Source organism: Corvus kubaryi, unplaced genomic scaffold (assembly GCF_017639235.1).
Source record: "Corvus kubaryi isolate FWS band 111438036 unplaced genomic scaffold, C.kubaryi_AGA036_p1.0 37357, whole genome shotgun sequence".
NCBI lineage: Eukaryota > Metazoa > Chordata > Aves > Passeriformes > Corvidae > Corvus > Corvus kubaryi.
The window spans coordinates 15,491,757-15,517,106 of record NW_024581117.1 but is presented as its reverse complement, the minus strand read 5'-3'; the positions used below and the strand labels follow the sequence as shown (position 1 = coordinate 15,517,106).

The 25,350-nt window shown below is 39.5% G+C and overlaps 1 protein-coding gene across 3 annotated transcripts in view; it reads left to right on the top strand.

Moving 5' to 3' along the window:
* The window catches only part of CTNNA3 (catenin alpha 3), a 432,189-nt gene that overhangs the window by 73,276 nt on the left and 333,563 nt on the right, over window positions 1-25,350 (top strand). For all 3 annotated transcript variants that reach the window (XM_042033401.1, XM_042033400.1, XM_042033398.1), the window contains exons 6-7: window positions 8,595-8,858; window positions 12,877-13,080. In XM_042033401.1, the coding sequence (XP_041889335.1) occupies window positions 8,595-8,858; window positions 12,877-13,080 (468 nt within the window). The remainder of the gene's footprint in view (window positions 1-8,594; window positions 8,859-12,876; window positions 13,081-25,350) is intronic.

Below are 25,350 nucleotides of genomic sequence, written 5' to 3'. Positions count from 1 at the left end.
AGTGACTAATTGGAAGAATAGTATGTGATTGCTTCAATACGATGTCTTATAATTAGTAGGGAGGAATAACTTGCTTTCTTAAAAAAGAGTTTTTAAAACCAATTTAGAGAAAATTGCTTTTTCAATTGTTTGTGACACAAAGTTAAAAACTATTCTCAGTGGAACAAAACAAATAGGGAAGAGCTGGGGATACTGTTTCTGCTCCTTCAGCTTGTGCACCCTCTCAGAGCAGTCCCCCGGGACGTGGATCCTGAGTGTTCTTCTCTCTGACCATTACTCAGTAGTGTTTTGTGCTTGATATTTATTGTTGCTGTTTCAACTTTACATGATATTGAAGGAAGCAAATCTGAAGTCAGTTCTTCCAAAAGCTCTGCAGATAGTGTATTTTCTCCAGAAAATGCTGCTCAGGCTTTATTAATGTGGGGAGTATGCTTTTCTTAGCCTTTGACCTGGAAGTGCCTGAACCCATATTTTCTCTAAACAAAAAACCCCTTCAAATAAGGAAAAATCAACAGTTCTCTTCATAGATCATATTCCAACCTGTTATTTGTCAAAATTAGGAACAGCTGAAGCAGGGGTGGAATGGAAATTGTTACACAAGCCTGTGCAAAGTAAGCCATTTCAGACTTACTTTCTCACCTGCAATTTTTTCTTTATTAAGTTTCTCCAAACTTAACTGGAATTCGAAGTTCTGTGTGGAGAGAGGGTGGAGGAGGGATCTATTAAAAGAATGCCATGTGAAATAATGCCTACAAATGGGCTTCCTGGTTTGTTTTTAGTGTTGTGTGTCTCATACAGGGGTAGGGCTGAGTTTTGACCAGTTTGAAGGGCTTTCATGTGACTGAGCCTCTGATAGGGCATTCAGTTTAGGAAAATGGAAACTGTGTTGAAACATTTTTGATTTTCTGCAACAAAAATTGTGATGAAATGTCTTATATCAGACCAGTTTATATCAGCTGGATTTTTTCATGGGACTTGAACCCCTTATTTCTTACTTATTTAGAGATCAAGAAAACAGCATTTACCAGCTTTACTGCTATATAAAAAATGCACTGTGGGGACATGAGGAAAAATCATTGAGTCAATTAAACTGTAGAAGTTGAGTCATTTCAACTATAAAAGTTTGAAGCTGACATATAAGTTAAATTGGAGGTTTAAACCACTGTTAACAGGCAATAGTCTCTTAAGGTAATAAATGTGCTAGGCAATGCAGTCCCATACTGATCTCAGTCATGGAGCTTTTTGTAATGCCTTCAGCAAAACAAAATCCTCGTGGCTCCATGGATTTTGAAATTACTTGTGTTAATAAGGACAATAGAAATTGTGGTGTGTGTTTGTTTGTTTTAATAAAAACAACTGTTACAGTGTCTGTTGTCTGGAAAAAGTCAGTTGTTTTTCCCCTTTGCTGATTTGCATCCACAAGCTGATGGAAGGTACTTCTTCGTTAGTGAAAAATTCAGGTCTGGTTCATCCTTTAACAATCCCTTGTTTGGTATCCACTGATTAGCAAGCATTTATAGCTCTTGAGTGAACATGTGAATTTGGGACCCAAAACCTTGAAATGTTTCCATAAAATGAATAATATTGTGCAGTTTTTAAATATTGGTTACAGTTTATCCCATTTTTATAGCTACTGTGTTACATATTTATAGTATATTGGGTCAAACTCATGGGCTGCTCACACTGTGCTGTGAAGGTGATTCAAAATCCTCTGAAGCATCAAGAGGAATAGGAGTGTGGGACGTGGTGGCTGTCAGTATTGTTGGTAGAGATGCAGCTTGAGAAAAATCCAGCTGTGTAAACCTTTGCCCCTAAGATTTGCTTGCTGTGGATTTGTGTAGCACGTGCCTGCTGTGTAGTATAAATAATCTCATCAGAGTACTGCCCTTTTTTCATCTTCTCAAAGCATTTGCTATGTAAAATACAAGCTAATCCTTAGCTTGTTGCATGTTTATTTTATAAAACTCTTAGTGTTTATGCTTTTTGAATTCAGTTTAACAGTTGTAAGAATTAAATGGTGTTCTGCATTGATGTGCCACCAGGGAAGATGAATAAAATTCCTAATCTAAATAGAATCGAGGTAAGGGTAATTCCTAATTTTAATAGGAATGTTAAAAGGAAGAAATCAAGTCCTGTATTTGCAGCATTTCTTGACAGATACTGATGCTGTAAATTATACAGTTGTTCTTCCTCTGTATGGATTTTGTAGTACTCACAGCAATTTATAGGTCTAGAGTGCAGCTGCTGGAAGTCATTTATTCTCAGTTCTGTATTAAATCTATCACATATATGCATTAACATTCAGTTCAGAGCTCAAGGGCTTATGGCTGCTTCTTTCTCACTCTGAGTTTCTGTCCTGGAAGTGTTTGCAAGGTATGCAGAAAACAAAAGTCAAAAACTTAAATTGATATACAAGAAAAAAAAAGAGGATTGTCCATGATAAATACTTGAAAGCAGCTCATTTTGCAGTTCCAGCTGAGCAATGAAAACAAACCCTGCTGTTAACGTTGCTGAAATTGGTAATGTTAATAAGCTTGTTTTGATGGATTAGCACTTCAGCCCTGTTTGCCTGAGTGACACTCTTTACACATGTCAATTGGACGTGTCTTCAAGTTAGAGAAACTTAATATTCCCTGCAGTCTGGTTTGGGTGCATCTTAGGCTGTAGGAGGCTGTCATTGATTTACTTGATTCTGCTTGTTTTAGTTGTGGGGCTTTTTTAATTAGAAGAAAGGGAAGTACATTATTTTAAATAGTTGAGAAGTATTTATAATGAATGTTAAAAGGAGCTATACCTGGAGTTTGACAGAAGAATAAGGGCAAAGGCCATGAAGATTTTTTGAATATACAGGCTGTGAGGAAATAGCAGTTGAAACAAACTGCCTGATATGAGTCCTATACCTGTTTGTTGTTGATGATTTCCCATCTTTCATACTAAGATAATAAATCTAGGAAAGTTGAACTAAGTTCTGCTCAAAATGAGGAGAAACTTGCACCTGGGGGAACCTGATCTGATTTGTTGGAGAAGAGATCCTGAAGTCTTGTGGCAGATGTAATATGTTCTGGCATGATTACTTGTATAAAAAGATGACTAGAACCGGCTAAATGTGAAAGATTTATTTGTTGTCTGTTAAACTGTATCAGTGAAAGTGCTTGTGGACCCTTTATGAAGTGATCTTGCCAGCACTAATAATTTACTAGGTTGTTTGTATGTAGCCTAATACCGCCACGACGGAGAATGAAACAAGTTTTCAATCCAGTAAACATTCCCAAATCCCTTCTAATTTTACAACCTCAAGAAAGAAACAAGTAAAATAATCACATATGGTATGAGAGTTTAATAAAACTGTGGAAAAAAATAGTTGTGGATGAATGCCATTCTGCTGCATTTTTCAGTGAGTCATCTTCCACTGAAAAAAAGTCCAGGCCAAAACATTTCCTGAAAGCTTTAACAGCTTAGTTAAAGCTTCTAGATGTGATAAGACCTTCTGGAGGTTCCTAACTTCTGAGCCCTCTCCTTGGTGAATGGTTCCTGCTCTAGTTCTAGGCAAGCTCATTGGTGACAAACGTGACTGTAGCTGTACTAGGTGAAAACCTTTGTGAGCCAATGTATTAATTCTTATAGGGAAAAGATTGCTTTGCTACCTTTCCAAATCAGCTATTTCATCTGGGAGACAGCAAGTTAACAGCAGGGTATTGGAGTGCAGGGACCAGATCCTGAAACAGCAGATAGAGAAGTGACAGCAAGGATTGCTCCATCATCAGTAGAAGATGGCTAGAAGTTTGGCTAGAACTTGCCAAAGCATGGGGGAGACAGATTATTGTGCAGTAGTTGCAGTCTGGTGCAATCAAATAATCAAGAGAAACTGCATCTTTCCCTGCCTTAACAACATTCCTGGAAAACATTAGTAAATTGCAAGAGCAGGGGTATTAACCAGTCATGGCTTTGTATAAGATAACTTTGCTGTTCTGTGATATTACATGTCACACCTGTATGATGAATAGTAAATAGGTATAGATGCAGAGAGAAAGTTCTACTAGGAACCTGAGTCCAGTAAATCCATTCACTGGTTGCTGTCAGTGGACTGAAAGATACAGTTTTATAAAGCATGCTGAGTCATCTTGGAGGGTATTACTTGAGGCTTAGGCTTATGATAACATTGATATGGATTTGTACTGTAACACTTGATATTTTGTGTATTCACGCATATGATGCAAACAAAATCTGCCTACGGTTTTGGCCATACAGAGTCTGTTTTGAGTATGTGGTGTTTCTGTAGTCTACACATGCTGTAGTATAGTGATACCATGAGACACTAAGAACTGCTGATGGTTTCTGAAGTCAGAAAAAATTAGTCTAGAGGCCAGATAAGACTTTTTGATTAGAAAATTAGCTTGGAATTCCTCACAGTCAAGCACGTATTATGATCATGGTTGGTAAGGATAGGCTGAGTGGTGTTGAACTTGCTGTGAATGCTTGTAAGGGAGCCTTTGGTGGTCAGTGCAGCACAACCCTATCATCTAGCGGTGTTTCATTTGTGCTAACAAAGCCTTTATCCTGCCAGGTGTTTTTCCCAATGTTTATCTGTGTCTGTTTTTTGTATGGGTACAGTCACTTGTGTACATCATCAATTCACATGTAGTTAAAAGCCTTATGTGGAGGAAAGGAGCTACCAGGTCATGCTGTTTGCAACTTGGCAAATGTAGTATTTTGTAGAGCAGGTAGGCTCAGGTTTACGGTGATACCAGGTGATCCCTCCTGATGGTAAATGCTTATCTGAAAAAGGTCCTGTGGGGTGCAGTGAGGGCCAGCTGCTCCCTGAGGCAGGGCATCACCAGCTGGACATCAGCAGGAGCTGGGCATGCCAGCTGTGGTAGCCAGGCTCAGCCAGCAGTCCAGAGCCTCAGGAAGGTTTGTGGTGATGAGGTAGCTCAGAGAACAAGCTGTGAGGTCAGTCTGTGGATCAGGTGAGGGTGACCGGGTAAGAGACAGCCCCGTGGTGGCTCAGAAGTGCTGTGGTGACTGGGCCAAATGGAGCTCAGGAGGTCAGACTGGCTGGGGCAGCTGTGGCTGAGCTGGAGCCTGGCACCCTTATTGCGGCATGGCATGGCTTGGAGAGGGATTGGAGGTCCCAGGGCATGTGGAACTGGGGCTGCAGGGCCTGGGGTGAGCGTGGGTGCAGCTCCCCGCCGAGGCTGGGCAGAGCCCTGAGGGGTGTAAGCTCTAACACCTGTGTAAACAGCGTTCTCTGGGCAGAGCTGACACAGCTGAGGACATCTCGCTGTCAGTATCACCCGCGGATCTTTTTCACTTGCTTTTGTCTGAGATGCTTTCTTCCACTGAAAAGGATGACACAATACTTATGAAATATGTTATCTGGAGCCTTGCCCAGATGAAAAGTGCATGAATGCACTTGGAAGAGTTTGAGCTTTATTACGGTCTTTGAATCACCAGCTACGCACGATTTGGCAGTCACTTCTGACTGAAAGCTGAATGCTAAAACCCAGGTTTAAACTGTGATAAAAACTAATGCTTTTGTCCCCTATTTCTGTAGTAGTATGAAATTGTGGGGGTTTGTATGCCTGTGTTTTTCCTGGATACAGAACTTGGCTCAATAACATCTGTCTCTGCAGAGAGCAGGCTGGGTACTGCAGTGCACTTTGAAGCTACAGCTGCTGCAAAATACAGCAGCATGATTTGTACCCACGGTGATCCCAGCCCCCGTGAGCTGTGTTGATGAGAATGCTCAGTGAACAGGAGCTGGCTTCCTGGTGTATTGAGCTGTCAAACCTTAAGATATATTATGTGGGATAAAGAACAGACTTTTTTCTTTTTCTCCTTACTGATGTAGTGCAATCAAAGCTTAATGATGAAGGTAGTTTTCAGGTTCTTAAAAGTCTTCTTGTCCATTCACTGTGTTTAGCTGGAACAAGCCACAGCTGGGACTCTCTGGTTATTCATTCATTTTCTGTTCTTATCATGGACAACCAGGTATAAGGAAGACACAGAAGTATGTCCTGGTAGGGCTGGGACAGCAGCCTGGGGAAATGTTGCTGTAGTGGGCCTCTTGGACTGGCAGTGGTTGAAGATGGGGATTATCTTTAATCTCACTTGCTGTCATATGACATAACTGATTTAGTGTGGAAAAACACATGCTAGACTAGTGGACTATGTCCTCTAGTCTAAAGAGAGGTTGGAATAAGAAAAAAGTGCAAAACCGTGAAGAAAAAATAAAATAACCCTAAGCGCAGTAAAGTAGCTGGGTGAACTGCAGATATTTGTAGAGACTAATTTCCTCCTTTAAAGAACTAGTTCGTTATTCTGATAATCCAACTTTGATAGTGAATTCACTCCATTTTAGGTTTTTTTTTTTTTTTGGTCCATTTATGCAGAAGATCAGAGTAAGATTATCTGCTGTTTCTTCTTTTTCACATGAAAAATCTCAAGGAATAAGATCTTCCTCAAGATGGAAGGGAACAATGTTCTATGGTTTCTTTTGGGACTCTCCAAGCTCACAGCTAAACAACAAAGTAGCGATGAATTTCATGGGGCTGAGCATTTTTTTTTTTTTTTTTCATTTTAGCATGTTACTGAACAAAACTGGGGTTCTTTGTAGGGCAATTTGTCAATGCCATGACTCTGAATCTCTCTACAGTATCGTGTGAAACAAAAACATTAATTTACCAAACCTTTCTAGATGTCATGTTACTGACTGCTGTTACTGGCTTACCAGTTTTGGCTTTGTTATGAACCCCTCAATTCTGGTTAGACAGTACTGGTTTAGAGGGGAAAAGTAATTTTTAAAGGCTTTTGGGTTCGATTGTTTGCATATGATGCGGCTAAGGAAGAAATGGTTGATAATAGAAGCCAGTTAGGCTGAAGTGTTGCATTGACTTTCCATTGTATCTCTAGGTAGCACAGGAGAAAAGAGGGGCAGTCTGCTGTCTTGTAAAAATTGTAGGTTAACTAATTAGAACCAGAGTTTAAATAACACTTCTGAACAGTCCAGTGTGCAGGACAAATTGCAGATGCTTTACTGCAGTTGGAAATGCGGTAGTATTTGGATTTGAACACACTGGGCAATGAAATCATTCTTGCACAGTGATTATTCATTTATATATTGGTTTATTAAAAATTTAAAAATATGTTATGTGTTAATGCACTCAAGAAAACACAGTCTTCTGATTCAGATGATCAATTGGTTAAACTACTGTCTACTCCTTCTTAAGACTACATCTCTTTCATTTTGTTTGCTTTTGGTTTTTTTTATTATTGTATCTCTGAGATTTCCAAGTTAGCCCGAGGAAGTAAAATGCAATCCTATGTCCAATGCATATCTTGGAGTAAATGAGATTTTAAAAATACAGGACTGGTTCATTTAATATCAAATGCTCTTTTCTTCAGCCATAAACTTAAAAATTTTATTCAGTGAGAAGTGGGTACTGTGATGCTTTTGTAAATAATGCATATAGAGCCTGATGCAATGCAAAGGAAAATAATTAGACTTTAGATAGCCTATGGGCAGGCTGTGAGAAGTTTTGTATGCATATACTTGTTCATTCTTCATTGTGCCTCTTCTCACCATTTGAATCTGGTGCCACAGGCTCAGATTTGCTATTTTCCCTTCCTTTTTTATTTTTCCTCTGAATTTAACTGTCTCCTTCACCCAAGCCATTTCACAAATATCTATTAGTTTTCTTTTCAAAGGGACAAGATGCAGAAGCAGCATGGGAAAATGTCTGTAATAAAATAGGACAAGGCAGGAGGCTCCATACAGCCTGACGTTGACTGCGTAGTTGTTCCAAAGTCCGTAACTTTCCGCTGCCCAAATAACAGTGCCCACGACTGATTCCTGGAACAAGTTATATTGGACTTGGGAGTTCTGACAAGCAGGATGTCCCTTGTTTCTGTTGGTAGGAGGCTGTAGGGTTTCAAGGAGATCTAGGTGGAGAAGGGAGGAACAAGATGGGTGTGGTAAGATCCCTAAATGCTTTAAGTGTGCACACAGCAGGGACAGAGGGGAAGCGGGCAGTGGCACCCCAAGGTGGCTTCTCTCAAGCACGTTTTTTATTTCCACACCTTCCATGCTTCCCCTTTCCCAGGAGCACGGGATTCTTATCCCTGACGGGCTGTTCCTTTCTGCAGCGTGCTTGAGACAGAGGCTAGTGGGGCAGGGAAGCAGACACAGGAGATTTGTTCAGATGCAGCAATTACAGAATGCCTTGTTTAGCTCTGTATGCACCTCTGTCCTTTTCTATTTCTTATGAAGAAAGACATGGCTAGGAGGTAAGGCAGCTTAATTTCCAGGGCAGTTTTCTCAGAGGAAAGCTGCTTAAAAACAAACAAAACCAAGACTGTTCATGGTTGTGAGAAACACTAAAAATTGTGATTGTTTTACACATACTTTGTTCATTTGTCATGAGATAATGATGATTCAGTTGTAAGTATCGTTACAGTCCATTTTCACAAACCTTGATGAATTTAACTTGATGTTTCCTTAAGCAGAGTAGAGATAGAAATGAATAAATGTTTATACATTACTTGTCAGTTTTGGAGTGCTTTTGGAAATAAACAGCATGTTCTTTTGCTGACAGGATTTGAAATCTAGCAATCAGCGAGATGAAATTGCTGCAGCACGTGCATCCCTGAGGGAAAATTCTTCTTTCCTACATTCAATATGTTCAGCTTGTTTGGAACATTCAGATGTTGCATCCCTTACAGCCAGCAAGGATTCAATTTGCAGTGAAATACAGAATGCTCTCAATGTAATTTCTAATGCTTCCCAAGGAGTTGGAAATAAAATGGAAAAAACTTCATCTCACACAGCTACTCTTGGAAGTGCACTTGATGAGCTTGAGGTATGTAGACATGTGAGACTACAATGTTTTTGGAAAAAGAAAGGTTAATTTTTGAATAACTATTGGTATCATAAATGATGAGCCTAAAGGCATTAGAGATTGTTGCTATGCTTAGTCCTAGTCTAAATAGTATCACTGGAAATTATTTCATTGAGAGGGATGACTTTCTTCAGAGGAATTTGGATTGAAGGCTACATGTGTGTTCAATATTTGGCTCCCTTCAAACAGCAGGGCAGAGTTAGTTCCAGTTGTGTCCCTACTGCTGGAGGCAGACACGTCCTGCAGTAAGTGGGCAGAAACCGTGAGTTCAGTTTGCTAATAAGTGGTTCTCAGCTGACAGTGCCCACTGCTGCCTTGGCTGCATTTGAGCTGCTACTGTGCAAGCTGAAGTCCTTTTCTGCAGAATGTGCCATTGGGATCATTCTGTAATTTATTTAATCGAGCAATTCAGAAACCTCATTATGTTTGCTGCTTATCATTAAATAGTGATGTAGCCAATGTGCTTTCACCACCTCTGCATTTCTGCTTCTGTTATTGAAGCAAATACTTGGAGGAAGGCAGCACTTTATCTATTCCTGACTTCATCCTAGGCTTTTCTATGGAGTTTTTCTTTTTTCTCATGGCTGCTCTGGCTCTTACCAGTGTCATTTTCCATTGTCCTGCCACAAATGGTAAAAGATCTCCTTTAGGTGAGACTACAGCCCATGATCCTCATGTGGTGTAGCTGATGTAGGCCCAGATCAACAAAAGGAATGAATGTTTCTAAACACATTTGCAAATATGGGTGGTTTTGATTGTAAATTCTGGGACTTAGCAGATCTCAGCATCCCAGTGCCAAAATTATGATGCATTTTCAGGAAAACTGCTGTTAGGACTGATGGTAGTAGATTTTTGTCTAAAATTTGCAAGTGAAGATTAAAGCAATTCATTGAAATATTACACAAGTTTCGTAGTGGCAGCTTATTGATCAAAACAGACTTCTCAGTCATGCTCAAAGTCAAATTAGGCAGGTTTTCCCCCCCCAAAGGAATGGGCTATAATTGCATGTTACATGCCGTCCGTCCTTGCTTCTCACAGCGGGTTTTAAAATCACAATTTCTAATCTATTTTCCTAATAAATGGAAGGAAAAAGAAACATGTAAGAGTAACACATGATTTGTTACAATGTAACTGTGAATGACAAATGATATCCCTTATATGAGACTCACTATTTACCTGGATTACTTAAAAATGTAAAAAAAAAAAAAAAAAAAATTGTTGAAAGGGTTGCACTTTTTTTACTGCAGATGAATTCATCTTGCCTGTATGTAAGCAGTACCATTTAAATGATTGTAAAAATGTAATAACATTTATTATTCTTCTAAAATTTGAGATTTGTGATAATCACAAAATGGAAAAAAATTGTATTTTGAATTGAATTTGTTTTTACTTGGAAATGTAAGGACATAGAAGTCTGACTGTTGTAAAAAGCCATTTGTTTATCTAGTTGTAAATATATTTTTACCTAGGTAGCACAAATGGGAGTTGAAGCTGTGTGAGTTAGATAAAGCACAATTTATAGAGCATTTAACTTCTAAAATGATTTTATGAATTAGATGGTTGCACTTTTCTCGCTTTACAGAAAGTTCTATTGGCTAAGGACCCGAAATAACCTTTGCTCTATCTTCTTATTGCAAATGCAGTGCCATGAAATAGATTGATGTAGTAAATAGTCTGGTGGGAACAAATCTCATTAAATGTTTATAGTGTGGAAATGTATCTCGGAGCTTACCCAACAATCTAGTATCTAGATGTTTTGCAATATCATTCTTCCTTCACCAGTGCTGGCACTGTGAAAGTTATTAAAGATTTATAGGTGAGGAAACCACCAGTAAAATTAGAGCAGCTAACTCTTAAATCAGTAGATTCTCAACAATTCCTCTTAAAGGCTCCCAGTAACTACCATGTCATTTGTAAATAAACACAAAACTGCAACTTTAAAATTTAATTGCATATTAAGATCTGTGAAAAGAGCATGTGGGTGCAGCTTATCTAGTGCTTTCACTGGTCTTCCATCTTCTGAATGCAAAGAGATTTCTCACAAAATGATGCAGGTCTTGCATGCCTGAGTGTCTGTCCGCGTGTTCAGCTGCTCTGTGGTCCTTGAGTGACTGTGGCCATCCAGCTGAGCAACTACATCCGAGATGTCAAAAGGCTGTAAGTCAGTCCAGAACTTCAGGAAATACAGCCAAGTTTCTGGATACCTGTGGGCCCTCTCTTTTTCCTGGATCAGAAGACCTGTGAGGGAGAAAACAGTCCTCTTAAATGCTCCCTTATGCTTGAGTCTTTAAGCTACTTAAGAGTAGCTGACTGCTGTTTAGCCTGTTAAACCCACCAGTGACTACTTGTTGTGTGTCTGGTGTCTTTTCATAGAGCCTTTCCTGCATAGATGTACTGACTATGAATAACTAATGAAATTATTTGAAGAATTTTATCTGTAGGGCAGAGTCTTAACTCATATTTTCCTTGTTATTGCCTAGGTTTTTTTATTTGGAGATGAACCAGGCCAGTGCTATTTGTCCATTTTGGTGTGAACTTTCTCCAAACTGTCTCCCAAAGGAAGACATTTCTGCTTTGGTTCAGCTGAGATTTGAAGGCAGTCATTTTTCCAGCTAAGTGGCTAATAGGCTGTGTCCTCCAGGTGTCTTAATCTTCCACAGTCAGTGAAGCTGTTTTTTCTGTAGCAACACTTCAGTATTCTACCTGCTAGGTGTGTTTTGCATTCCGATGGACACCGTATGGATAGCTTGGCGTTGAGGGGGTTACTTGAGATATAGGAGCTTGAAGAGAAGTTGCTACAGCAGTGAATAGTGACCATGTGGCACAAGTTGAGCAGATGTGAGGTACCCCAGAACACCTTGGTGTTAAGGGCTGTGAGTAGGAAGGCTAAGTTTCGAATCTCAAGCACAAACTTTGTCTCAAGTCCCTTTGCCTAGCTGTTTAAGCTTTTATCTTGTGGTGTTCTGATATAACACTTCCATTTCTAGCTTAAGCTAGACAGTCTCTGAAATTGTCCTATTAAATCTAAATTGAAAATATAATTAAAATTCTCCAGCTTAGAATTAGTCTGGCACATACTGGATAACCACAGATAAGTTCTGCTTTGCCTAAATTCCACTTCAGGGTATCTGGCATAGTTTTCTTGTTTAATATTTCTTCTGAAAGCTTCACACCACCTATGGATGTGATGTAAGAGATGAATGGGTGTATGTGGAGTGTAGGTTTGGAGATCAGGACCATACTGACACTGTTTCAGATGTTCAGTTACATTAACAGTTACTGGTTTGAATTTCTTTAAATGCTGAAGCTCAAATACTCTTACTTTCACATTTCATGAAAATACCATATTCTCCTTTTATTTTTCTTTAGAATATTTGCTTGCCACACAAATGTAATAATTCTGTCAAGCCAAAAGAGTTGTCTGCTTTTGTTTACCCTACTTACTGAAAAGCAAAAGGACACTTACATCTAGGTCCTTTGAAAAAATAGTTGTTAAACAAAAGCTGCAGTTTTTATCTTTGCCCATATTCAGCCTGTTGAAAGTGGCTGGAGTGACTTTGTGCCATTGTGGATTGTATTGGACTAAAAAACAGCAGAATCAGACGGCTCATGTAATCTGATTTAACTTTCTCAGCTGTGAGCTAGCACTGTTGACTCTGAGTTAAACCCAGAGGTTCTCCTGATCTCTAAAAAACTGAAGTTTGGAGGCATTGAACCCCTCTTTCAAACAGAGCTTCGACTCTGCTCTGAGGGTCTGAATGGCAGAGAGAACTTGGGTTTGGCTGCAGATGACCTCTATGTGTAGCCCCACTAGGGAGAATGGAATCTGCCATGGTCAAAAGTATTTTGGGTGCTTCCAGTGGGAAGGGCTAGAAGCACATCTGGGAAGCATAACGTGACTGTAGTTCCTGCAAGTAAAGAATAAAGCACCAACTTCACTGGATTTGCTTTTCTTACCTGTACTCCTCATTTTTTCCAGAATTTGATTGTCCTGGATCCTCTTGTAGTGAAGGAAGAGAAAGTGAGGCCCTCCCTGGAGCAGCGGCTGGAGGCGATAATCAGCGGCGCGGCGCTGCTGGCCGACTCCTCGTGCACGCGGGACTCGCACCGCGAGCGCATCATCGCCGAGTGCAACGCCATCCGCCAGGCCCTGCAGGAGCTGCTGGCCGAGTACCTCCGCAACGTGAGTGCCGCGCTTGGGGGCTGCCTCACAGCCTCGGCCTAGGGGAGGGTAGGATTTCCCCGAGAATTAGCGTGCAGTTTAACCTGTATTTCTCAACGTGCTCTTTAAAAGGTTCAAAAGGACGTTTTTCTATGGAAATCTAAGCCAAAACTAAATACAAATCCCCCAAATGAGTATGAATTGTATTATATCATGTATATGAAGTCTGTGGAAAATGCCATACCACAGACAAAATGTACATGTTCAGGTTATTTTATGCTTGTTGTGAACTGTCACTGGTTCAGAACAGACATAATCCTTCATATCCCAGAAACAAGTGTTTCTTTGTAATGCCACTTCCTAGATCAGAGTTTGAAAATGTAATCTCTGTTCCTGTAGAATGCAACAATTTAAATAATAATTTCTTAAAAGGTAAGTAATCTGTTAGTGTTGTTTTCAAGTAGGGTGTTCACACCAGAAGAGAAGAGCACCAATTTGCAAGTGTAAGAATGACTAAATTGCTATATTGGGAAGACAGGAGTGTTGGGTAAATCCAGAAATCTGGTTGTCTGACATGCTTGCAGGCTAGTTCAGCTGTGGGTTTTTTGAAAAGGAACATAGTTGGCATTTTAAAAGTGATTGTTCTTCTATGTTTGAAAAAAGGATTTGACACTTGTTACGTCTGGCAGGTAAATGTTGAAACAGTGGAGACTCAATACTGTTAATATAGGTACACAATGTTCATCTCATGCTTTTCGTCTGTAAACACTTTCTGTAGGTGTAATGCTCTTTTCTAAACATACCTCAGGATGATTCATCAAGCACATTGAGAGAGCAATTGTGTGATACAGATATTTGTTCCCTTTTTGGGAAGCTGAAATTCCTTTCTGTTCTGTAAGTCATAGCAGTTAACACAGTCTAAAGCTGTTCTAATGAGACTGTTTGCTTTGTCTTACTCTATTGTCGTTAGGATAATGTGGTATAGGGACTAAAATAATCTATGCATATCAGATCTTTTTTCATCTCACAGATACTATACATTTTGATATTTCTCTTTATTTATTGAGGGGCAGGTGGAATTTACAGATGCTTTATTCAAGTTGTGCTTTCACTCCCTATTCCAGAGAAAGGTGCTATAATATTTTTACTCAGAATGCTGTTGAATGCAGCATTAATTCTCGAACCTCTCTGGAAGTGCTTGGGTTAGATAGTGAGATTTCTTCAGCTCTGGTTATCTTGGAATGTAAGTCTTTGGTACGCTGTCGTAGCAGATTTCTCTTGCAATATGTGTTCTAGGGTGGGTCAGGGTTTGCTATTAAGTGGCTGAAAGTTTTATAAGGGAAGGCATTCACCTTTAATGGTTGGACTCAATGACCTTGAAGGTCTTTTCCAACCTAAATGATCCTATGATTCTATCCTGTCGTAGCCAGAGCATGTGGCAGGGTGCAGGTGTGGTGAACAGCATCCCATATCAGTCCAAAAGGCTGCTCTGGGTTTGTCCCAGGAACGCTTTCCTATGTATCTCTGGCATGAAACTACAAGATTTTAAGTCCAAATGATCTTAAATTCTTAGACTCTTGAAACAAAATTGTGATGATCTTTTCTATTTCAGAAATAGTCATGGGTTTAGGGGTACATAATGTACAGTAGGTGGAAAAGAATAATACATAATCCACCCCACTGACTTGAGAAAGTCAGAAAGCAACTATTGAAATATGACAGTAAGGGAAAGTGCCATATAATTTGCTGCAGAACACAGTTACTGCACAAGGTGGCAAAGACAAGGAAGAAGAAAGGAAAAAATACAAAAGATTTAAAGGTATGAGGTTACATAACAGGAGGGAATGAAAAGTTTTTAGTTTCTTTTAGAGCTCTTGACCTGCTTAGACAGTTATTACTGAATGGAAAAACTCTCACTGAGAATAGGTTATGGCTATTACTGAGACTGTGTTAAATATGTTTTTCAGTGGGAAGATTATCAGATGTCAGTTCCTTTATTTCACAGCTCTTACCCACTGAAGAAGAGATGATAGATCCAGGAAACAGTGCTGATTTATCAGTGTCTTTTTGGCTCTTCTATTAATAGTTTCAATGAGCCAGGACTGGGAATTGAATGAGCTATAAAGATGATGACAGCCATTTGTTACCATAGCACAATCTAGGGTTGTGATTCCCTTCCTCTCCTTGGGAACACTGTTGTACTCCACAGGCAAGTGCTCTGTCTGTGGAATACTTCATGGGAATTTGTGTGTGCGCCCTCCTGGCCTGTGCCCTGTGCTCTGAGTAAGGCCCAGAGCCTCTGTGCCACAGCTTGTACATGAGAGTGGAAACTTTTCCTTGCCCACAGTCTACCCCGCTCACGCTTTGCTCCTGGCTTTGTGCTCCTGGTGCGTGGCTCCCAAGCCCAGCGTCCCTGCTGTCATTTCAGCCCTCTGCACTCCTGCTCACGAGCTGTGCTAGTCAACTGCTTGGAAAGGTTTGCTTTTTTGGAGATGGGTCTCCTATTTCTTGCTGGCACATTGGCTTGATCGCTTGCCTTAAGGCTTCTTCCTGTTTGAGTGTTGCCAGTGGGAGTTGCTGTGCCTTAGAGACACCTCACCCAGTAAGTGCCACCTCCACAGATCCTCCTCTGGCAGCTGGTTTGCCAGGAAGCTCTGGGAGCTGCACTGGTGACATCCAGGGTTGCTCTGGTGCTGATGGTGGATGTGCCCTGCCTGCTAAGTGTTGAGTTTCAACACTTGGGGTGTTGCCAAGGACTTGGGTGCCTAAATTCTGTGTAGACTCTGCGTTGTCTGTTCTTTTGAAACTAGGTCTCAGTGCTTGAACTCTACAGGAACTTAGGATTTAGCCCTAATATTTGAAACAGTATAAGGAGTATAGCTTTTGTGGTTCCTAAATTTATGTTTTAATTTTTCCTCAATTATTTACAGTGTCTAATAAGCCTTGAGGACATCAAATGAAATTAGGAGCTTGTTGGTGTCAGTAATAAATTTTCAAAAATCTTTTTTTAAAGAGTTTTCAATGCAAGCTGGGAGAAACATCTTTTCAGAAGATACCTGCTTTTATGTGAGTGTGTTTTTCACAGAAGCTTTATCACAGTGAATGGTACAATGGAAAGTGAAGCAAAATGCTTTCTACAAGAGCCTGTAAGTTCTTCTGTTGAGAGTAACTCAGACACATAGTAAATTGCAAATACATTTATAATTCTCCTGAAAGGCAGCAGGTTTTTTCTGAATTGTTTCAAAAATTCTTTGAAATTATTTCTGTACTGTTGTTATCCTTTCTGAATTTTATTCATAGACATGAATTGTTAGGGGATATATTTGCATTTTAGGACATCCAGTAACAGGAATTACTATTATGGGTTTGGATATCTTATCAATGGCAGAATCATAATGTAGTGTGGATAATAATGTAATAATGTATCCATGGGAGTAATAATTTTGTTCTAGTAATAAGCACTTGCTTTTTCCTAATGACAAGCTCTTGTCTTTTCATCCTTCACAATGAAAAGTTATTGAACACATTGGAGTGCAGCAATACAAGCTCCCTGTTGAGTTTTTTCTGAGCTTTTACTGAGTCACAATAAGGATGTTCCCTTTCCTGGGGGGTCAGAAGGGATGATGGAGCTGTGATTGAGCATAGTGGAAGTGGCTGTTGTGAGCAGCACTAAGTGGTTGCAGGTACTGCTGTCTCTGCCTTCATTAAATAGGGTGGTGTGCCTGAACAATTATTCTCATCCTCCTCTGGCTTTCAATAGTGATCACTCCTAGATTGTTAAGGCTGGTAAAGAAAGGTCAGATACACTGATAATATGAGAGCAGCTTTCTTGAAATTGAAAACTCCTTACTTTTGGAATGTTGTTTCATGATATTTAAGCTTCATTAGTTTCAGTTCATTAGTTTCTCAGCTTATTATGGCTGTAGATTGGTGATACACGTGTGTGTGTGTGTGTATGTGGGTCAATGTATTTTTCTCATCACTTCTGATTTTGCTTTCTTCTTGTGTATTCCAAAAATTTCTGTTTCTTAACTGGGTTTTTATGTTATGATTCCCTAAATGTTTGGGTCAGACATGGGTAATTTAGTCTGGACGTGCCTGTGGCTCTTGTGCCACAGGTGGTGGCAGCTGCTGTGTCCTGCTGTCCCACAGCTGTGCCGTGTGTGTGGCAGGGAGCAGAGCCAAACCAGCCCTTCTCACACCAGCAGTGCTTCCATTTGAAAAGTGTGAGGAGAATGATGATACATTTTACCTTGAGGCAGATCAGGAAGTGAACGGATGTTGACCACCTTGTATGTATTTATATTACTGCTAATCAAGCCCTTGCCATCCATGTAGCCTAAGGGCAGGCCAGCTGAGCAGGAATGTCATGTGCTCTGGGACCCGGAACTGCTCAGGAGTGATGCTGCAGGGGACACGAAGTAGCTGGTGGCAGGCAGTGAAGCACTTGTACTGTGTGTAGGGCACACTTGAACCTTGCTGGGAATGCAGCTCCTGGAGCTTTATGAAACTGGGCTCCCTCAAGGCTCCCTGAAGCCTGGTGCTTCACCACAGGCTAGTGTCCACAATTTCTGGGTATGTGCCATGTTTGGATCTGAGTACATCGGCTGAAGTGCTGTGAGGATGAGACTAGGAGCTAGGATCCCTGAAAGCAGAGGGATAACTGGAACAGGGACAGGGAGTGAGCTGGACTGTGTCCTTAAGGAAAGGTGTGCAGTGCAGAGCCTTCTGTAGCCGTGAGGGAGGTCCAGCTGCGGGAAAGGGGGCACAGTGGAGAGCTGGGACTTGCGCGTTGTGTCTCTAGTTTTCAAACTCTGATTGTTCACTTACTGGAACGTGAGCATTGGAAATTCAAAACCAGAAAATGGGTGGAAAACCAAGAATCTTTATTTACTGATGGTATGGTTCTGGGCCTTGCTCTTTGTCTCAGGTCTTAAATTTGATTGCTGTGGAGTGCTAATGCCTCGCTCTACCTCTGTATTGAGTACTCTTCAGCAACAGCTTAAAGGTCTGACCCACTGTCTGCATGTGGAGACTGTGATTGATAATGTTTTCTGTGGTTTTATTGCCATTCTTACTCTTGGAGAGTGGAGGGACATACAGATTCCTCAAGCATACCGATATCTCAACTTGACGTTTCTTGTACTTCATGATTTCCTGATGAAGACTTCTAACACTTTCCTGGATTGCCAGTGACACCTGAGGAGGTAAAAATAGGGGACTGTTTGACTTGTCCTTTGTGGTTATTTCCACTTTCTTTCATAAATATGTAACTTGCAAAGTTCTGCGTAGTAGCTTTCTGAAGAACTGAGCCCAAACTTGGTAGACTTGACTAACCAGGGAGTTTGAAGAAATTCCTTGTTAAGATCTTCAGGAACAGAATGACTGTTGGTTATTCATGGAAGGGGTTGAAATAACTGACTTCCTGAAATCCTTGTTTTCAAATCCTTTTTTATTTCTGAACAAATAGAAAACACTTGTTTTTGTGCCTTTTTTGTAAAAAGAGTGGATTTGAATGCCCTTACTTACTGTCCTCTTCATATTCAAACATTTTAAGAAAACTTCCAGAGAAATTTGAAATTGAAGTATGTCAAAATGTAAGCTAGAAGAGTTTTGATGTGTGGGTGGGAAATGTCACTCAGTTCTTTTCTTATTCATGGGGTTTTTTTTATTTTTCATGGCTTTATTGAGTATTATATTTTTCAAAAAAGGATGTATTCCAGTAAGATTGGTATGCCCATATGGCATATTATGCTGGCATTTATGCAAGAAAATATGTAGTTTTCATGATTCTGTTGTTCACATTGCCTGAGTAGTTGATTGAGTTGACTTTGAACACTCCTACAGAGGATTTTCTTCCATTTTGTATGCAGTATGTGTAATTGAAAATTATTTTTCTGAATGTTAACTTTCAGCGAACATTTTGTTTTATGGGGAAATTAGATACGAATTGTTAAGGAGGAGGATCTTAAGTGTACTTAAAAGACAGAAGTAGTCTAGTGAATTCCCCAAATAGATTTACAGCTGAAAAATAAGCTGCAGTTAAATGTACCTGATTATAGATGCTCTTACAGACTTTGCAGTAATCTGGGATCTCTGCACGTGAGCTGGAGAAGGATAATGAAATTCTCTCCTTAAGCCCTGCTTTTCATTGAATGGTTCTGAGCCGAGCTATTTCAGGATTAATCAGATCTGAACCTGAGGCTTGCACGGGAGTAATGTAGCGTGAGGAGCGACTCATGGCTCTGTGGAGGGTGATTCACTACAAGAGTCAGTAATTTGTATTTAGCATACCTGACAGCACTGGAAATTTATTGGGTTGCTGAAGACTAATTTTTTTTTTTTTTCAAGAAACCTTCAATAAGGCAGCATTTGCTCTCCCCAAGATGAAATAATCCTTGGTTATGCTAACAAACAATCATTAAAAATAAATAATGAAGTATTTGTTAACTCAACATCTACCTAGCTGTTTAGTTTACAAGAACTTTCCTATTTTAGAGTTTATTGAAAAATTGTTGTTGTTACGTAATGTTTTTCTCAACCAGTTTCCTATTTTCTGGAGGATGTTAGACTGGTCATTTTTTGAAATGTCAGGATGCAATTTCTGGGAATGTTACTGAATTCTGCTGTTTCAGATGCATTTATCTTTGTTTTTATCCTCTGGTATAATGCAGCTGATTTTTGTTGTTGAAATAAATTTCTAAATTGTATTCTGTTTCAGGTTAAAAGTTACTTATTTTTATTTATGTAACAGTTCTAATTCAAAAGATCAATCATAATTGATAGTTCAGGGAACTCTTCATAGACTCTTGGTGTTGTAGGCCCATCCAAAACCCAAACCAACCTGGCTGGAGTTGACTATGCTTTGAGCAGTGGGTTGGACTGGATGATGTCCAACACTGCTACTGTATTAAGTATGTGGAGTCTGATGCTAAACATTTGAATAAATTCCAATGTTTGGGCAATGTCCCAGATGACCCTGCCAGCTCCTTTCAATGTACAGTAAATACCATTATTTACTAATGGAAGATTAAAAGACATTCAGGTAATGATGCCAGGACAAGAAATGACATAAAATGGCAAAAGGAAAGTTTCTTTCATTTGAATAATCTCTGGTAATCTTCAGGTGGTGAAAGAAGAGTAGGTACTGTGTTAAATTCTGTGGTAATGAATCCTCTCTATAAAAAAATACCTTGTAAAAGTCATTTGGGAAGTGGTTGATTAAAAGCTCTTCCTAAGAATTTCATGACCTGGCTGTTGAGGTCTGCTGCATGGTTAAAAACAAAGGCTTTTTCCTATAGTTACTTGGATTTAGGATACTTGTATGCCACTGACCTATGAGATGCAGCAGTTCTTAATTTATAGAACCAGAAGTGACTTCTCTGATAGAAATGGAGATATCTGCATAGTTGTCAGCTGACTTTTGGACTTAATTTCTTGCGTAACTTCTCTTGATCTTTTTTTTTTTTTTTTGAAGAATGAACAATGGAGTTTTATGTGAAATAGCTTTATGGTCATTTTTGATGAAATCAGTACTGTATCATATTGCAGAAAAATTGTAATTCTTGGTCTTAATTGTTCAGCCAGATCTTATAAGAGTGACTTAAAGGAGATCGGGAACTTAAAGATCTAAATCCCAATTCCGCATTTCCATATTCTTTCTGAAAAGAAAACCAAAACAAGGCTTAAAAAACAAAACCATATCTTTGTCTTTGATTATAAGCAGCATTTATTGGCACTTCCCTTTTAACTTTTGTTTCAGTGGATTTGTTTCCAGTTGCTGTTTGGTGTTCCTGTCTGATGTGCTACTCTTCTTTCCTTAATTAAGTAAAATAAAAAGGAAGAATATGATTTTGTATAATTGCATTTGTGACCAATCTGTATGATCAGAAGGCTGGCAAAGTAAACAATTCCCCCCTTCCCCCTCCCCCCCCAAATTAATAAAAAAGATGTGCTTTAGTCCTTTCAAGATCAGCTTTTCTCAAGAACTGCTTCTCGTGGTTTTCTAAGCCTGTGTTGCCAGTTGACACATTTTCTTTCTCTGAGTATGCAAAGAAAATAAAGGTCTTAAATCAGACAGCTGCAGTGCTTAGTAGAATACATTAAATAAGTTATTCTAATTGCCATATTTACTGGAAAATCCTTGCTATCTTAGGTTATTCTAATTGTCTTTAACCATTGTTTCATTATCAGTAGCAAAAAATAAAGGACATTTATACAAAGATGGAAAGAAATGATATGTCAGCTACTTGACTAGGGGCTGTACTCAGGAATAATCTAAGATTATCTTTTCTATCAAGTAGCGATGTTTCTAATTTTTTCTAAACCCTGATATTGTACAGAAGGAATTATCAGTCTGTAAAAGAAGATAAGTGGTAAAGGAATCTCTCCCTTCATTTTCTTGAATATATTTGGCTCTCTGCAGGAGAAATGAAGAATAATAATCAATTTTTATTCCATGTAAATAAGAGAAAATAAGAAGTATAATAATTACATACACCCTGGAAGCAGTTAATGGAAAACAAAAGTGGAGCCCAAGGTAAATCTCTCCTCTGGGAACTTGATTAGTGATTCTTTTCTGCTTAATATGGTAGAAGAGCACTGTATTATTAACGTGCCTTTACTGTGCACACATGGACAGTGTACACATGAGAGAGCAGATGCACATAAACCAGAGCCATTTTGGTTTTATAATGATATTTCCAGTTTACTGTTTGCAGTAATAAGGAGGTGAAATTGGGGAAGACTTTGCAAAGTTCCTGTAGCAAGTGTGAACTAAAGGAGTCCAAACAATGAATAGATAAAGGAAACATGAGCTGCTGTGTGACAGCTTGTGGCTGTGTGCTAGGGAGGTAAGGTCTTAATGGCATTTGTGATGGCAAGGAAACGGAGGTTTCATTGCTTAGCTTTCAAATAATCAGAAAAACTTGTTTCTAATTTGAAAAACAAGAGGGCTGATAATCTTTTGGATTCCGTCTGCCACTTCCCGTATTCAACTGTGCAGCTGTACATTAAAGCAGGATGTTGAAATGAAATGCACTGGGATGTCGCAGGTGATGCTGACAGATACTGCCAGGGCTGTTAGCAGTTTCTTACCTGTGCTCTCCAGAACAGCTGGGGAACAACTGACCAGGTTGTTGAGATGAAGTATTATCCTGGATCCCAGTGGGAAACAAGGGTGCTGTTGCATATGACTGAGCATGCAAAATCTGAATAAACCCCAGGTAAGGCTGACGGGTCCTGAGGCTGTTTGGCTCCTTGTTTATTGTGGTTCCCAGAACACCTGCCTCTCTCAGCTGTAAGAATGGAATTTTGTAGAGCAAGACTGTTCAGGGACTGGTACCTCCAAGTTCTTCCCAGAAGGACCAGGAACAGCAGGTCTGAAATTTTCAGGGTCTGGTCCCAAGGCCGTTTTACAGAGCTGGCAGGGCATATGCCTGTTTTGTCAGAAGATGTGTTGTGCTTTCTCTGTTTCCATGGAAGATTCTGCTTTTGATAAACTGGCAAAATTTAATAGAAGAAAGATTCCTCTGGAGAATCTCCAGCTGTATTCCTGATTTCTGATGTTGTGCTTCAATTCTTGCTCTGTTTTCCAGTTAGTCTGTAGCATTGTCAACACCATTTTAAATGTCTCATGGAATTATAAGCACAATGTGAGCCCTCTTTTTCTCATTCCATGTCTGGGCGAAATGTGATGTTTGGCAAAGGTCAGATATTAAAATTACTTGCTTGGCACTTATCTAGATGCAGATCTATTAAAGTACTATTACAGACCTAAATAGCTATTACAACTTAAGTAAAATAGGGAGGCTGAAAAAATGACCAGGAGGAGTGGGTTTAGATTTTTGTTTTGACTGCTAATTAAGGATGAAAGTGTTAATTTTTTTGTCCTCTAGCTTATTCTTGTAGAGAAGAGTCTGTGTATATCTGTGATACAGATCTATAGGCCAGCCTGTAAATCTGGAATCATCCATTGCTAGCAAACAGCTGGAATAGGACGCTGTCCTCATACTCCCTGTGGCTGAGGAAGTAAATGAGGTGGAGTAAATGAGCAGGGTCCTGGGATTGCTCTGTAACGTGGTGCTGCTGTGGGAGTCCTGGGGAACCACTGCTGTCTCGCTGGGAACGCCGTGCCTTCCCCTCAGGCCTGTGGGGCCTGGCTGCTGCAGAGACACAGATTTTTTTAGATGGTTTCTAGGCCAGAATGTTTCTTTGCTCCTTTGCCCAAATAACAGACGTTCTGTGGCAATAACTATGCAGCAAGGCACAGTCTGATCAACACCAAAGGCTTCTTTACTCAGTTAGAAGAAAGAAGTAACCTGCAAATTTAATAGTGGAGAAAAGGGTGGAAATCTGAGCATGGGAAGTAATTTAGAAGGGAATAATAGGAGGGAAAGTAAAGACTTTTTTAAGTGGGGGACAGGAACTCAAAAATGCTTACCTACCTGCTTCAGGCATCATGTAAATACGTGGGAAAAATTAATGCAGTCAATAAGGCAAAGTGAATATATGCCAGAAAGAGTTCAGGATTATTTAAGAAAGGAGTTTGTGAACCATTGGCCTTGATTGTAAAAATCTGTGAGGAATGAGTGTTTCCAGGTAACAGAAAAGCTACATTTATCTTAACAGATAAATTCCTTTATCTAGGGAATTTATAGGTCAGTCCCTCTAACTTGGATAACTGTGAAAAAGCTGCAGGAAATCCTTATACATTCATTTCCTAAAACTGCTCAGGATAAGAAGGTGGTGCTGAGCCTCAAGCATGTATTTTCAAAATACATTCTGTCAAATATATGTAGTTCTTTGAGAGAATAGCTGGCTAGGGATTAAAAGGGAAGTTGTAAACTGATGTAATGTTGTACACAGCATTGCACACTGAGAGGATGTTTTCATAAGCAAACTAGAGAAGCACAGTAATTGTATGATGAGGGGAAATGCAGGTCACTGAAAAACTGAATTGGTATTTAATCTATTGCAGGTCAGTTTGGGATAGCTTAATGAAGTGTGATTCTGCAAGGGCTGGCCTGGGACCCACATGTATGGTGCATTTTCATTAGTAATAAATGAAATAAAAGTAAATAAATGGCTTAGGGAATGAAGAGTGGAAATAATTGAGAGCTTGAATGATGCTACCCTCGTGCAACTTCAAAAGATTTTATAGGTCGATAAAAACATTACCTCCCCCTGCCCCTTTATTTTTGTTTTTTTTTTTTTTTTAGTTTGGAGAAACAATCTGAAATCTGCAGACCTAAATAATAAGTGCAATTACCCTTGGGAAGAAGTTTACTGTATACATAAAAATGGAGGATTTGTGGCTTAGCAGTGGTACTGCTGTACAGCTCCCAACGCCATACGAAAATTAGGGATGAAATGAACTGTCAGTAAGCCTTAGCTCAGTAGGAAATTTTGGGCATCACAGCTTAAGAATAACAAGGGTTGATAAGAGGAACAAAATGAAGCAGGGATTTTATAACTTACGAAAAGTAGGAAGCAGCTGACTTAGCTGAGTCTCTGTAACTTAGGAAGAGGTGGAGAAGAGGAACATGCTGATATTTTCAGATATGGAAGAGGTTTTTATAAGGTTTATGCTGTTAAGTTATTCTCCATATCTGCTCAGAGAAAGACAAATGTAATGGGCAAAATGCAAAATCTGTGCAGTGTTGGGTAAAAAAACCCAACTGTGTAGATGGGTAAGCACTGGAGCTGTTCCCTTGGGAGGCCATAGAGAGTTGGTCATGCACACATTTGAGACTGGTGGGCTGCCCAGTGTCTGCCTGGGAGCTCTAGGAACATGTGGGCTGTTTCAGAGTGCTCAGGGTGCACAAAGTGACCATGAGCTCCCTCCTAGCCACACTGATTATTGGTTTACAGTTTTATTGAAGTAATATTCCCAGTCTTCATACTTCATTTTCCTACTACAAATTGCTTTTTTCCATGGATTAGTGTAGGTTTGTAACAGTGAATGCTTTTTGTATGCAGTGATCAAAACTAGACTGAAATTTGCTGGGGCTTTTAGACTTCCAGGCCATCTACAGATAATAATCTGTCCCTTCTACAATTTTGTGTTCAAGCATCTGGGGAAGGCTGGTTAATAAAAGAAACTATTAATAGTTATAGGCATACTAGGAGTTTATTTCTTCATGAGCTATTTGCATGAAAGTAGTACATTTAACAGTGATTCAGCTTATCATACCAGCAGGAATTTTTGTATCCTGACAAATTTATAACTCCATTAGAAAGATTTATCTAAATTTAATATTTTAGAGTCTACCTAACAATTTTGCATCCTAT